This window comes from Aquarana catesbeiana, linkage group LG04 (assembly GCF_042186555.1).
Source record: "Aquarana catesbeiana isolate 2022-GZ linkage group LG04, ASM4218655v1, whole genome shotgun sequence".
In the NCBI taxonomy this organism is placed as follows: Eukaryota; Metazoa; Chordata; class Amphibia; order Anura; family Ranidae; genus Aquarana; species Aquarana catesbeiana.
This window is the reverse complement of record NC_133327.1, coordinates 588,224,480-588,239,730: the sequence shown is the minus strand read 5'-3', so window position 1 is coordinate 588,239,730 and position 15,251 is coordinate 588,224,480. Positions and strand designations below refer to the sequence as shown.

Below are 15,251 nucleotides of genomic sequence, written 5' to 3'. Positions count from 1 at the left end.
AAGTCCCGAGGATTGTTCACCTCAAAGTCCATTTTCTCTATTTGCCATTCTTTTCAATGGCACCCGTTCAAATCGGTGCGACTTTGAAATGGTGCTTGAACTACTTTGTGTCTCTTGATGCAACGTGATCCATTGAGTGTAAAGTCGGATCAATTTCACATCGAAAGTCGCATCAAAATCGACCGTGGAGACGCACTAATGTGAATGAAGCCTAAGTCTGTATTGTCAGCAATAGAGGTCGACCAATATATCTGCCGATATTTGGCATTTTTTAATTAATTGACATCGGCCTATTGTGCTAATAGAAAAGGCAGATTTAAAACTTCAGCAGGACTTGCAAATTATTTCTGTAATAGAAGTCAATGCAAGTTGCCTGAAGTCTTCCCATGGAGGGACTTGTCTCTCCTATCTGGGCATCCTGCCAATTCTGAGAAAAGAAGCAAAGAGATACAATGTTTATACTTATCAATGGACTGAACTCCTGTGTAGGAGTTCTCAAGTTAACCATTTAAAGACTAAATCATTTCTGACACTTATTGCTTTCAAGTAAAAATCCTGTATTTTCTGCTAGAAAATCACTTAGGACCCCCAAACATTATATATATATATATATATATATATATATATATATATATATATATATATATATATATATATATATATTTTAGCAGAGACCCTAGGGAATAAAATAGAGGTTATTTTATGTTACATGGCATTTGCACAGCGGTCTTTCAAACGCAATTTAAAAAAAAAAAAAATACACTAATGAATTAAAAAAAAACTAAAATAGCAAAGTTAGCCCATTTTTTTCGTCCAAAAGTCTTGATTACCTGTTTTTGTGTATTTAATATTTAAGATATATATATTTTTTTAATCTAAATTATACATACAAGTGAACTGATTGGAGGTTTGATTTGTTTAATAAATGTTTAAATGTAAGAAATTTTCTGTATCCCTTATTAATTAAGGCTGCTTTCACACTGGAGCGGGCAGGCGTTGATGGTAAAACGCTGCTAGTTTTAGCGGCGATTTACCTTCATTTTAGCGGAGCTATTCGGCTGCTAACGGGACGCTTATAACCCAGCTAGCGGCTGATGAAGGGGTTAAATGCGCCCGTGTAGCGCCGCTGCCGAATTGCTTTGCAGGTCCTTTGGCAGCGGTGCCCATTCATTTCAATGGGCAGGAGTGGTGGAGGAGTGGTATACACTGCTCCAAAGATACTGCTTGCAGGACTTTTCTTTTAACATTTTGCCAGCGCATCGCCTCAATGTGAAAGCACTTTACAGGCGCTATTTTTAGCCCAAAAGTGCCTGAAAAATGCTCCAGTGTGAAAGGGGTCTAACTGTTAGATTTTATGAGATGAAGGGAAAGAAAAAAAAAAATCGTCATAAGATATCGGCCCAAAAAAATCGGCATCATATATCGGCCGCCGCGATTTCTAAATATTGGCATCAGCCAGAGAAAAACCCATATCAGTCGACCTCTAGTCAGCAACCAACCGCAGAAAGCTTATCACACGCAGTCCACTTCCTTTTGTCACTTACTACATTTGAGACAGGAATTGGAGAGGAGCAAGAATGGGAGATATTATCTCTTTACTGCCCCCTACGGGATGTCCTATGAATCAAAATGCTCATCTGGCCTTGTGGCAGGTGTGACCTAGTTGCTGCTGTGATTTGTAGGTAAATATAAATCTTGATCTAATAAGAAAACTGTCAAGTCTTATGCCTTTTTTACATGTTGTCCTTTCCTAGAACAAATGCAATAATTTAAGGGATGTGTCCTATTTACATTTTTAATAAAAGCACTGACAGTCATTGTTAAAGTAAAATATAATTGCAGTGCTTGTGCTGCCAAGAGAAAACGGTACCCCCCCTCCATCTCCTGCACAGCTTCAGCTGGAATGAAGAGGGCCATGCACAGATGCATTGTCCTCAATAGAATGTAACAGATATAATTCAAGCTGTCAGCTTAATCAGACTGTTTCCAGGAAGCAACCTGTAAAAGAGTGGAACCTCTTGTTTGCTGACCTCTGATCCCGAGCCTGCTGCAGATTGTCATAAATTCTGTTCTTCTTTCTGTTAGTGTCCCTTCCTTACCCTCCTCCTTTATTATTACCATCCCTTTAAGCAGCACCCAGAAAGGACCACCCAGACATAATCACAATGGTGGAAAATTAGCTATCTAGCCAAATAAAAGTTTGGTGAGATTGGTTAAGGAAGCAATGAAAATCCCTGCTTAGTGGCACATAGGTTATAATGTAACTTTTTTTTTTTAAACCTAAAACAAATGCCCTGTTGATGCACGCACAGCTGTTTCCAAACTCTTCAGTGAATTGTCTTAATTTGTCTTGCCAGACAAAGTCCTTCAAGCTGCATGCATTTGTCAGTTTAAATTTTTATTTTACAGACCAAAATAATGGTTTTATAATTCTGATCAAGAAATCTGCTTCAAAGCAAGCCAGATTTGTGTGTGGCTAGGCAGAAATCTGATTCTTGTAGTGCCTATTTACGTTAAACCCTACACAAAGCAGGCGGTCTGGAAGTGAGGCCTGAATGGCTATTTACAACGCTGTAAAAAGGATTAACAGATTTCTATTGTCACCATGTTTAAATCTTAATTTGCATTATTAAACAACTGAAGCCTTCACCAAATCCTCATTTGTCCAGCACAACAAGTAGATATGTGTGTCTGCAGGTGGTCCTGAGATGTGATCTCTTACCAAGAGATGGCTGGCACTTTGTGCCTCGCTGCTGATCAATTGTTCCTGCCTCTCAAGACTCTAGCGGATGCACTGGCAAGTACCTCTGCACTCCTACAAATTATTAATTATCAGCTCGCCTCTTTATGTTTGAAGGATTTATATATTATGATCCCTAATCATATTTTTAGTAAATTTGCTGCACGACAGGCAAACACATTAAGATGTTCAAGTCCACTTGAGAACAAGAGGCCTACCCTAGCGATCCTCACAGCCATTATACCCCTTTTATTGATATTGCTGGTACGCTGCAGTCAATGATAAAGTGAATTTTCAATAAAAAGGTCAGTATAAAGGTCCGCTTTACTGTTAGACCCCCCTGCCCGCAAAATAAGACAAAAAAAAAAAAAACCCTAAAAAGTGCTTACAGATAACAATTTAAAAATACTTTCCTCCTCCCTGTCTTCCATGAGAATGCATGCCAGCCCTTTGCAGGGATTCTGAGTGCCAAGCTTTCCTGTGAGGGTATGGTAATATTTTTTTCAATTTTTTTTTTTTTTTTAAATTACATTACATTTAATATTATTTTTTTTTCTAAGCTATTTCTGCTTGAAGGGTTGGGGGGACAAGATTGTAACTTGTCTTGGAGGTCTGAATGTGATCTAAGATGACGGAAGCAGAGAAAGAAGTTACGTAGAGTTCATGCTTCAGGGAGTAAGCTACTAATATCCTGCTACTGATACTGTATTAAAGCGGAGTTCTACCAAAAGTGGAACTTCCGCTTTAAGCACTCCTCGCCCCCTGACATGCCACATTTGGCATGTCATTTTTTGGGGGGGGGGAGTGTGTACCCTTTTTTTCGTAGGACTTCCTGTCCCAGTTCCTGCTTCCTTTCTTCGGCCACCTAGGCATATCCTCCTCTTGCCCTAGGTGGCCCCTATCTTCCAGCAATCTTCTGGGACACAACTCAGGTCCCAGAAGATCGGCTGGCCAATGGGAGAGAGCAGCGCGACTCGCGCATGCGCAGTGCGCGCCCGGCCGTGAAGCCGTAAGCTGTCACGGCCGGGTTCCCACAGTTAACATGACGGTGCCGAGGAGAGGAGGGGGAGAGGAGCTAGCCTCCGGGCGGCCACATCGCTGGACCATGGGGCAGGTAAGTGTTGGTTTATTAAAAGTCAGCAGCTATGCTTTTTGTAGCTGCTGACTTTTAATAAACTAAACAACGGGTGGAACTTCGTTTTAAGTTGTGACTATCTTCAGTGTAAGAACTATCTTCAGTGTAAAGAAGAACAAGGAGTCCTGGAAGTGATGGTTTGGCCCCCACAGATCCCTGATCTCAACATCATCGACTTCAGCTGGGATTACATTGAGGCAGCCTACATCCACAGATGATCTGTGGTTAGTTCCTCAAGGTGTTTGGCTGCCTGCCAAGTTCCTTTAAAGACTGTGTTTATAAAAGCAGGCGTTTGGGAGGCGTTAAAAATGCCCCTCAAATGCCTATGCAAATGATACAATGGACAGCACATAGTGCTGTTCACACTGTCAAAACATGAAGTGTTAGCGTTGCTTCGCTTCAAAATTGAAGCCTTATCAGGAAGTCAGGAGGCATTTGAAGCCTTTCAACGCCTCCCATTCAAGTCTATGGTAACACTTCACAAACGCTCTCGCAGGCAGTTGCGGGACGTTAAGATTAGTTTATTAACTGTAATGGAAGAAGCATTTGTGGAACAGTTTTAACGTGCCTTAACACTCATCAAGTGCTTCAGTACTGCCCATTGGGCATTTGGGGAGCATTTTTAACTCTTATAAAACACCAGTCGAACACTCATACTAAAGCTCATTGACGTCAGTCTAACGCCCATACTAATGCTATAGGAGTGTTTGTTAAGTGTTAAGTCAAGTGTGAATAGGCCCTTGGTGTACCTAAAAGAATGGATTCTGTTTTGAAGGCAAAGGGTGGTCACACCACATATTGATTTCATTTGGATTTCTCTTCTGTTCATTCGAGCCAGCCATAGATGGTTCAGATCTCGGCTGGTTCAGCAGGAGATTTTAACCATGCTGAATGTACCCAAGTCTATCGATCGATCGACCGACTTGGATACAACCAGCCTGTTGGATTTTACATGTTATTATTGCTGGCGGCTGTTATAGCTACTAGCGATAATAAGTGTTCTCCCGGCGGGTACGGCTTCCCCCACCAGGAGAACACAATGGCTCAATGTAAGGGATCCCCCCATCAACACTGGTTGTGTTAATGGGGGAATCAAGCAGTTTTATTTCCTGCAACCCATTGTTTTTGGCTGGCCTTACTTTCCATTTTGGTAGTTGATAATAATAAACTATTAGCACCTCTATTTCTGAAAGAATTCTTAGTTTACCACATTTTTTTCACACCTGCCTAAAACTTTTGCACAGTAGTGTATACATACAGTATATCACAAAAGTGAGTACACACATCACATTTTTGTAAATATTTTATTATACCTTTTCATATGACAACACTGAAGAAGTTACACTTTGCTACAATGTAAAGTATGGAGTGTACAGCTTGTATAACAGTGTATATTTGCTGTCCCCTCAAAATAACTCAACACACAGCCATTAATGTCTAAACCACTGGCAACAAAAGTGAGTACACCCCTAAGTGAAAATGTCCAAATTGGGCCCAAAATGTCAATATCTTGTGTGGCCACCATTATTTTCCAGCACTGCCTTAACCCTCTTGGGCATGGAGTTCGCCAGAGCTTCGCAGCTTCCCACTGGAGTCCTCTTCCACTCCTCCATGATGACATCATGCAGCTGGTGGATCTTAGAGACCTTGCGCTCCTTCACCTTCCATTTGAGGATGCCCCACAGATACTCAATAGGGTTTAGGTCTGGAGACATGCTTGGCCAGTCCATCACCTTTACCCTCAGCTTCTTTAGCAAGGCAGTGGTCATCTTGGAGGTGTTTTTGGGGTCGTTATCATGTTGGAATACTGCTCTGTGGCCCAGTCTCTGAAGGCAGGGGATCATGCTCTGCTTCAGTATGTCACAGTACATGTTGGCATTCATGGTTCCCTCAATGAACTGTAGCTCCCTAGTGCCAGCAGCACTCATGCAGCCCCAGACCATGACACTCCCACCACCATGCTCGACTGTAGGCAAGACACACTTGTCTTTGTACGCCTTACCTGGTTGCTGCCACACACACTTGACATCACCTGAACCAAATACGTTTAGCTTGGTCTCATCAGACCACAGGACATGGTTCCAGTAATCTATATCCTCAGTCTGCTTTTCTTCAGCAAACTGTTTGCTGGCTTTCTTGTGCATTATCGTTAAAAGAAGCTTCCTTCTGGGATGACAGCCATGCAGACCAATTTGATGCAGTGTGCGGTGTATGGTCTGAGCACTGACAGGCTGACCCCCCACCCCTTCAACCTCTGCAGCAATGTTGGCAGCCCTCATACGTCTATTTCCCAAAGACAACCTCTGGCTATGACGCTGAGCATGCGCACTCAACTTCTTTGGTTGACCATGGGGAGGCCTGTTCTGAGTGGAACCTGTCCTGTTACACCGCTGTATGGTCTTGGCCACCGTGCTGCAGCACAGTTTCAGGGTCTTGGCAATCTTCTTATAGCCTAGGCCATCTTTATGTAGAGCAACAATTCTTTTTTTCAGATCCTCAGGGAGTTCTTTGCCATGAGGTGCCATGTTCAACTTCCAGTGACCAGTATGAGAGAGTGAGAGTGATAACACCAAATTTAACACACCTGCTCCCCAGTACTCACTTTTGTTGCCAGCAGTTTAGACATTAATGGCTATGTGTTGAGTTATTTTGAGGGGACAGCAAATTTACACTGTTATACAAACTGTACACTCACTACTTTACATTGTAGCAAAGTGTAATTTCTTCAGTGTTGTCACATGAAAAGACATAATAAAATTATTTACAAAAATGTGAGGGGTGTACTCACTTTTGTGAGATACTGTATCTCCAAGAGTAAAGAGCATATCTTTCTATAGCGTGTACTTGCCTTGATCCAGAGCTCCTAATGTGATTTCTGTATCCTCCTCTCATTCCTCTACTATGAGCCACTTCTAACAGTCTGTGCCGGCGCCAGAAAATCCCAGGAGATGCCCACCTCTCTTGCAGCACGCAGCAGGTGATTGACAGCCTCAGCTGTGCATGTTTTTGTATGAGACTGTGTAGAGGGGTGTGTGTCCTTTCCCTCAACTCATGTCTTAGATTACACTCAACTCTCTGCTCTATGCTGTTCACTGTGTGAAGCCAGATCCCCACCCCCAGCATTCTGGAGCTGAGAAATGCTGTTTAAATTCTGTTCTTTGAATGGCTGTACAGGAGAGATGCAGATAAACAGGTACAAGTTATGTAGGGGAGAGGGCTGCAGATAAACAGGTACAACTTATGTAGGAGGATATATTTCAACTCACGTGAGGTTAGTCACTTTAGTGGGTACAGTATATTTAAGTTTACAACCACTTTAAGGCTTCTCTGACAGTTTTTCTTTTTTAACAGATAATAACTTTTATTTGACCTAATAATGTGTTTTATATCATTTTGATTTTTAGAAATATCTTGTCTGACAATGGATTCGTTCATTTGCTTCAGTCAATAGAAGATATGATACTGCAAATTGGCTCCAATGACATGCAACTGTACCAAACTACTAGCCTAACCCCTACAAAGAAGGATCATCTTGTAAAGTAAGTTTACTCTGCAAGTTACAGTAAAAAAAGTTTTAGTTTTTTTTAAAGCACACATTTTAACATTAATACACTGGGGTTATTTACAAAGCTGTTATTATTTCAATCTAGGTTGAACTGGTGGGTTACGTCTTCACAACCATTTCCATCTTTTCACAGATTTTCTTTCCTATTTTCTATTACACTTTGTGATTTTCTGCTGATCTGAAAAGATCATAGAGTGTCTAAAGAAGTATATACCTCCACATATCTCTTGCCTTGAGTCATTCCGGTCTTCAACTGGTGGTAGCTACAGCACCCACTCACTCTTAAGCCATTTTCAGGAACGTGTGTGAATGTGTGTTGGGAGTATTGCTTTGGGCTGTTGCTGGATGCTGCAGATCCGTGTGATTGCTGTGACTGATCACATATGTAATTGAAGGCTGGATGTTGCAATCAGCGATCTGTTTCCTCTCACATCAATTGGCTGTGAGGGAAAGCAGAGTGTTTCCACAGTGATTGGCAGCTGGATTTTTTTCTTTTTTACACAGTACAGTGTTACCATACCATGCAGCCAGCCAATGTCCCTGATCACTAGGGTCACCATACCAATGCAGTCAGCCAGGGTCCTTGATAGCTATCCATACCAGTACAGTCTCATCATACCAGTGCAGGCAGCCAGTGTCCCTGATCACTGCCACACCAGTATAATGTCACAATACCAGTATAGCCAGTCAGTGTCCCTGACAGGTAAACTGTTGCTGGCTTAAACTGGTCTGGTAACACTGGGACCGGTGTGGCGGCCATAATACAGTATACAACAATCACTCTAAACCCCTTGACTACATGCAAGTGGTTTAACTAAGAAAGAATTGGCTGCACCATTGATCATTTTTTTTCACTGTAATTATTTTAAATCACTTTGCTAAGGTCTGTTTTCACTTTGACTTTAACCACTTGAAGAATGTACATGTTCAACCCCCTTCCTGTCTAGGCCATTTTTCAGCATTGTGATACTTAAAGTGGAGTTCCACCCACTTTTACAACTCTTCAGCATCCTTCACTAAACTGTGCACTGTAAACGAATTGGATATTTTTACATTTTTTTTCTCAGCACCTACTGTATATCTGCTGTATTCATTTTTCACTTCCTCCTCCCTGGCCGTGGCCCATCGCATCATTTCCTGTTTGCAGTGCCTTCTGGGAAGGGGCAGCAACTTCCTCTGACACTGTTGCTATGGAAACCTGACCTGAAACCTATTACACTGCTTGTGCTGCGCTGAGTATGTGCAAGATCTGCAAGGATGAGATCCAGGAAGAAATACAGTCTGGCTTCAGATGCCCACACTTAAGATGGCCACGGCCTGCTGTAAGTTTATAAAATAACAAACTACTGCTATAAACTAACAAAACAGACCTTAGTTTACAGACTAACTTTACTAGAATACATCAAGCTTGTGTATTATAGGGGTATTTTTATTTAAAAAGTATCATTTCGACCGGACCACCACTTTAAACTCGGTGGTCCCCAACCTTTTTGCCACCAGGGAGCGGTTTCATGGCATAAAATTTTGCAGAGGAACGGGAAGGGTGGGGGCGCAAGGGGGGCGGTGGGGTGTTGGTTGGTGGTCAGTGGATACGGTGATTGATGGCAGTGTTGTCGCGAGGAATCGCTGGTTATCAATAATTGAAGTGCATTATTTATATTATCACATTGTCATATATAATGAAATAGTTCAACTCACCACAATGCAGAATCAGTGGAAGCCCTGAGCTTGTCACTTGCCACTGTCATCTGCCACCAGATGAAGCATGTAACTGGCTACTGTTGCTTGCCAACTTCGCCTGCCACCAGATGTAGCGTGTCACTTGCTACCAGGTGCAGTTTTTTCTGTGCAGCGTATGAGCAGTAACACCCCCCCCCCACGCGCTGTAGTTGAAGAGATGCAGGGGGCAGTGCAGCCCGGCATCTGACAGACCACGGGCCGGTACTGGTCCGCGGCCTGAGGGTTGGGGACCCCTGCTTTAACGGACAGTTACTCATCATGCAAAACTGTACTCAAATGCTAACATAAATCTTTTGATTGAACTTTGTTTTATGTATGGTGCAACCTTATCTGTTTTGAGAACTCTTTCTTATATTTGCCTACTTGATTGATATTTTACACTGACCATGAGTTTTTTTTCTGCTGTGATTTTATTATTAAAACATCATTAATTTTCATAGTGTTACCTCCATGTTTGTGTTATTACAGTTGCGCAATGTGTATAAATATGACTGCCCTGTCCAGTAGACATGGGATTTTGACCAAGATTTTGACTCTGTAATCTAGCGGACCTGATTATATACCCATTCTCTTTACCTAAGTGATTTGTGATGATGGGTGTAGCCATTACTACAATGCCTTGAAAAAAGTATTCATACCCCTTGAAAATTTCCACATTTTGTCATGTTAAAACCAAAAAACGTAAATTTATTTAGAAGATTTATCTTAGAAGAAAACCAAGTCTGCAAATGACTTGAGACTGGGGCAGGGGTTCACCTTCCAGCAGGACAATGACCCTAAACATACAGCCAGATCTACAATGGAATGGTTTGGATCAAAGCATATTCATGTTTTAGAATGGCCCAGTCAAAGTCCAGACCTAAATCCAATTGAGAATCTGTTGCAAGAATTGCTGTTCACAGACACTCTCCATCCAATCGACAGAGCTTGAGCTATTTTGCAAAGAATGGGCAAAAATGTCACTCTCTAGATGTGCAAAGCTGATAGAGACACACCCAGCTTGCAGCTGTAATTGCAGTGAAAGGTGGCTCTACAAAGTATTGACTTAGGGAGGCTGAATACAAATGCACGCCACACTTTTCACATATTTATTTGTAAACAATTTTGAAAACCATTTATCATTTTTCTTTCACTTCACAATTATGTGCCACTTTGTGTTGGCTCTATCACATAAAATCCCAGTAAAATACGTTTTATGTTTTTGGTTGTAACATGACAAAATGTTGAAAATTTCAAATGGTATGAATACTTTCTGGTCTGTGAGTATTCCTGGGATAAATCAGGTGGCTTTTATTAACTGATTGATATCATCTTGCATACTAAACAGAGGGGTAATCACCCTGTGACCACAGGTTACTCATATGACCATTGACACAGGTCAGTATTGTGCCTTCTGCGTTGCTCACAGATCCCAGTCATATCCACTTGCTCTGGCAAACATTTCTGATCTCCTTACTCCTTTTGCATCCCAAGGGGCCTCATTACTTTTCCTGTCATGCAGCAGAGGTTTTTTATATAGTTATGTGAGGTTTATGTCTCATTTGGTCCATCTTGTGGCCCACCGTAATTCTGGAAGATTCTTCTGTTCCTTTACTTAACATGGTGTCTGGACTTGATTCTTATAGGCTAAACACTCTACCAAGGTATTTTTTTCACAGATTGAAAACGCCTAGACATACAATTCCTTGTCCCTTAGTAGTTATTGATGCTCTTAATGCTTTGAGGAGAATTGGTCAGGAATTTGGTCGATGGCCCATGTCTCACTTTTAACAAAACTTTGACTGTCCCTATAGAAAACGCTCCTTCCTTTAAGGACCCTGCTGACCATTTCTTACTTCATTTATGCTTTTGGTGGCTGTGCCCTTCAACCCATGCTTGCCTTTGAGCTCAATTCTCAGACTTAGGCTAACTCACAAAGCAAGGATTTAGCTGCTGCTGGTGTTGACATTCCACCTATTAAGTGGCATCAACCAAATAATTGTGCACATTCTAAAGGTACTATGTGACACAACGCTGGATGCCATCCGGGTTCAGGTAACCCTTTTTTTCTGTGTATATCCCAGGATCCTTCAGCTTAACTACTTGTTGGCAACAACTGCAAAGAGTCTTTATTGCGCCTGCCCTTCATGGGCCTTTTCAATTCATTCATTGGACTAAAATCATTTTAAACACAATGAGGGGTAAGTTATTAAGTGATAGGACCTCTGCGCTACTAAATATACGTGCTGAAAAATCAAAAGTGTGCAAAAACATGGAAGTGATGCTGCAAAATCAATAGTGCTCACTGTATCACCATAAAGTAAATATTGTAGGTAGGATTTCGCGCAAACACATAAATGAATAACAATTAATAAGTGTTGTCTAATATATAAAGTGACTTGTGTACAATTAATAAAAACAATAAAAAGTGTCCAATAGTGATGAAATAACAGGCCTATAGCTTCCAGTTAGGGAATGGAGTATTCAATCAACTGTGTGATAGACTTCCAAAAAGAACATAATGGTCAAATAAACTTCTTCCCTCTATATCAGGTCTCCCATTGCCCTTACCTTGAAGGGCTTAAGATAAAGCCTTAGTGTAGATGTAGGGTGATGGTTTAGAAGTAATCTGGTGGTGTCCACTGGTTGATGGCTCTTGGTGGATGGATACTTTGGCCGCTTCTTGCTAGGGGCGATTCTGGATCCTAGGCTTCAGGTCAACCAAGCAAGACAAAAAGAACAAAGAGGCTTCCAATGGTGTAGTTCGTTATTTTTAAAATTTATTTAATCCAAAAAAAACAGGTTTCCAAACAGTGAATAAAAACATCCACACTGTGGAGACAGTGTGGGGCGGTGACAAGCAAGTCACTTTATATATTAGACAACACTTATTAATTGTTATTCATTTATGTGTTTGCGCGAAATCCTACCTACAATATTTACAATGAGGGGTAAGTACTGTCCCCATGCAAAGCTATCCTGTATCAAAATGTTCCTTTCGTTCCTCTAAGTTAGGCTTCTAGTTCTCAGACCCACAAGTCCTCTTCCTCCTCCTAAGGCTTGGGAGGTTCAAGACATGCGTGGAAAACTAATGGATAAATCACATGAATCTCCCCTCACCATTTCCCTTGAGAGGCAGTTGACTTTTGTGGCTTTTTACAGAGTTTTGAAATGTTCAAATAGTCGATGCATGGTGTGGGGGGTAGCTCCAAAAAGTTATAAAATATTTTTACCTCTGTCCCCCTACATGATCCTTCCCTTCTTCCCTTTCCATCTTCTTGTGTCTTAGCAACATCGGATGGACCTCCTTTCAGCCATTCAGGGATTGTTGACTCCATCATTTCTGTTCCCGAACCGGCAGTTCTTTTTTTCAAGCCTGTTTACATCTGAAACCCAAAGTAAACTTCAGACCTGTTGTAAACACCTTCAATGTCACCACAAGTGATATTTAGAGGAGTTCCCTCTGAGATAGGGTGGCCCCAATGTTGTGAATCCTCCTACTAAAAAGTTAGCTTTTTTTCAAACCCTCACTGGATACCACCAATGCCCTAGGTGTCAAATTTGTTCTTTAAATAAAAGTAGAATTAGGAAGCCGGATAGTTTCATCTCTACTAGCACCTCAAAGGAACAATGGATTGAACCTTTCATCACATGTTCCACGACAGGTGAAGTGTATTTGTTGCAGTGCCCGTGTGGGCTGCAATATATAGGCAGGACCAAACGTACCATGCAAATTCGCCTTGATGAGCATATCATCAATATCAAAAATGGTTTTAGACACCATTCGGTGTCTAAACATTATGCAATTCATCACAATAAAAATCCGGCCTACACCTTGTTTATAGGGATAGACAAATGTAGTTCTCATTGGAGGGGGAGCTCTTTAGTCAGGGAACTGTCAAGATTGGAAATAGCCTAGATTCACAGGGTGCGATGCTATACTCCGTATGGGCTTAACGTAGATGTCGATGTCAATGCATTCATTGATAATGCATGAGATTATGGCACACTTTATATGTAAGGTACAATATATGTGAACCTGTTCTGAGTTTCCAGCTGTATACTTACTTTGGGTTCATTTGGTTTTGAACTGAGGCTATATATATTTTTTTTCATTACATATGTGTGGAGTCAGTGGGTGCTTGGTCGCATGGCCCTTTGGCCAGCTTGTAAGTTGGGAGCCTTGTGCTGACATTGATCTGTGAATAGGGTGGGTTTATACACACTAATCAAAGGAGAGGGTCATGCATGCCTCTTGTCACAACAGAATCATCACCGTGATTGTCCTACACAAGTTATATGCACTGGTGATATGGGTAATTCTAACCAATAGGTGGTCATACATAAGTTGGTGTATAGCCTTAATTTAACTTTCAGTGGCCATGGTGGCACTTATATTAAGTACCATCATTTGATGCTGCTTGCCTCTGGGGGACCTTGTCTCTCAGGGACAACACACTGGAGATTGGTTTTATGATAGTTAGGATCCTATAAGGCCCAACTTTCCCCTTGTAATACCTTAATTTAGGTTGTCAGATATTAGTTTTCTCTTTTTTATTGTGTACATTATTATACACAATTTTTCTCTTTTTTATGTTTGACACTCTTTCAGCGGATGGGGGGATACAACCATTGAGCCCAGTTTTTTGCATCTAAAGAGGCTTGTAGTACTAGCACGATGCAATTTTCAGGGGGTAATTTATGCTTACCGTGATTTATCCTTTTACATGGATTGACGTTCATGTTTGCATTGCAATTTTTTTCTTACACCAACTAGGTAATTTTACTTTTAATATTATGTTTAAATTATATACCACTCAGTATGATCCATGATATATTACATGTATACTCATCCGGTTCATACATCGTGACTGCGGGCTGTTTGAAAGACCTATTTGATCTAAGTAGCTCTGTTATCGACTTTTGGGATGGGATTTTATTATATCTTCTCCGTTCCAAGTGTCATGCAGATAACAACATCTTTATAGTCAGTTGAGCCATGTAGGTTATCCACAGGGGAGGGCATTTGCCCAGACTGGTGATGGCGGATTTAGTGCTGCTAATAAGGATGGTTTAAACCATAAGATGAGGGCATCCGCCAAGTTTCAATATGATGGATATGGAATATAGGACAGTGGGAGCGCAGAACAGGGCGGAAGTGGTTATTATGATAAGTATATAAGGTGGTGAGTCAGTACGCCGCCCGTGCCCCAGAACGACATCAGGTGTGTGTGACGAAACGTACGTAGGGAGGAACGATGTGCTGACGTCACCACGTGTACGCAGATCCTGGAAGCAACGGGCTGCTATCGAGAGCCGGCCAGCTCGATTCTTAAAGCTGTTTTTAAACAACATAACTGTAAGTGCAATCTTGCCATTTTTTTATCAAATTAATTTAAGGATTTACACTATGTTAGCCTTCATTGCTTTTTCATGGGGACCTATTGAACGCATCTGTACATGAGGCTTTTTTCTGGGTGAGGACGCTGGGAGAGTTGGCGCACTGTATAGAGACCCGAGGCGGGGTAATAAGCCACAAGTGTATCTGATCACTTACAGCTGTGTGTACAGAGGTGGAGGCATTATCCCATTTCCTATTTTGCACTTTTCTTGTGGTGTTATGTTTGTGTGCCACCGCGGAGGAATATACTGATGTACCATTTTCAGCATATGAACTTTCTTGGCTCTTTTTTCCATCAAGGACTCAATAGTGACTTTTTCATCAAATGCATTATTTTGTATCACCTTTTTTTCACAGGATTGTCTATTAATTAATGTTTGTGTCATTCAATTGGTATTATCACTTAGAGAATTGCCTGGATGAGATGTAGGCTATCAGGGACTACCTTTTCGGGCCAATGTTTCCTATAGGCAGACGGTTTGTTTTTTCAAAAGGTCCTAAGAGTTTCTCAGACATCCTGAGCCACTATTTCAGGGATATGCATTTAGCGGACCTCCAGCTGTTGCAGAACTCCAAGTCCCATGAGGCATAGCAAGAATCTGACAGCCACAAGCATGACACCCAGAGGCAGAGGCATGATGGGACTTGTAGTTTTGCAACAGCTGGAGGTCCGCTAATTGCATATCCCTGC

The 15,251-nt window shown here is 41.5% G+C and overlaps 1 protein-coding gene across 4 annotated transcripts in view; it reads left to right on the top strand.

Annotated features, from left to right (window-relative positions):
- The window catches only part of KIZ (kizuna centrosomal protein), a 385,513-nt gene that overhangs the window by 94,116 nt on the left and 276,146 nt on the right, over positions 1–15,251 (top strand). For all 4 annotated transcript variants that reach the window (XM_073628139.1, XM_073628140.1, XM_073628141.1 and 1 more), the window contains one exon: positions 7,280–7,414. In XM_073628139.1, coding sequence (XP_073484240.1) covers positions 7,280–7,414 — 135 coding nt within the window. The remainder of the gene's footprint in view (positions 1–7,279; positions 7,415–15,251) is intronic.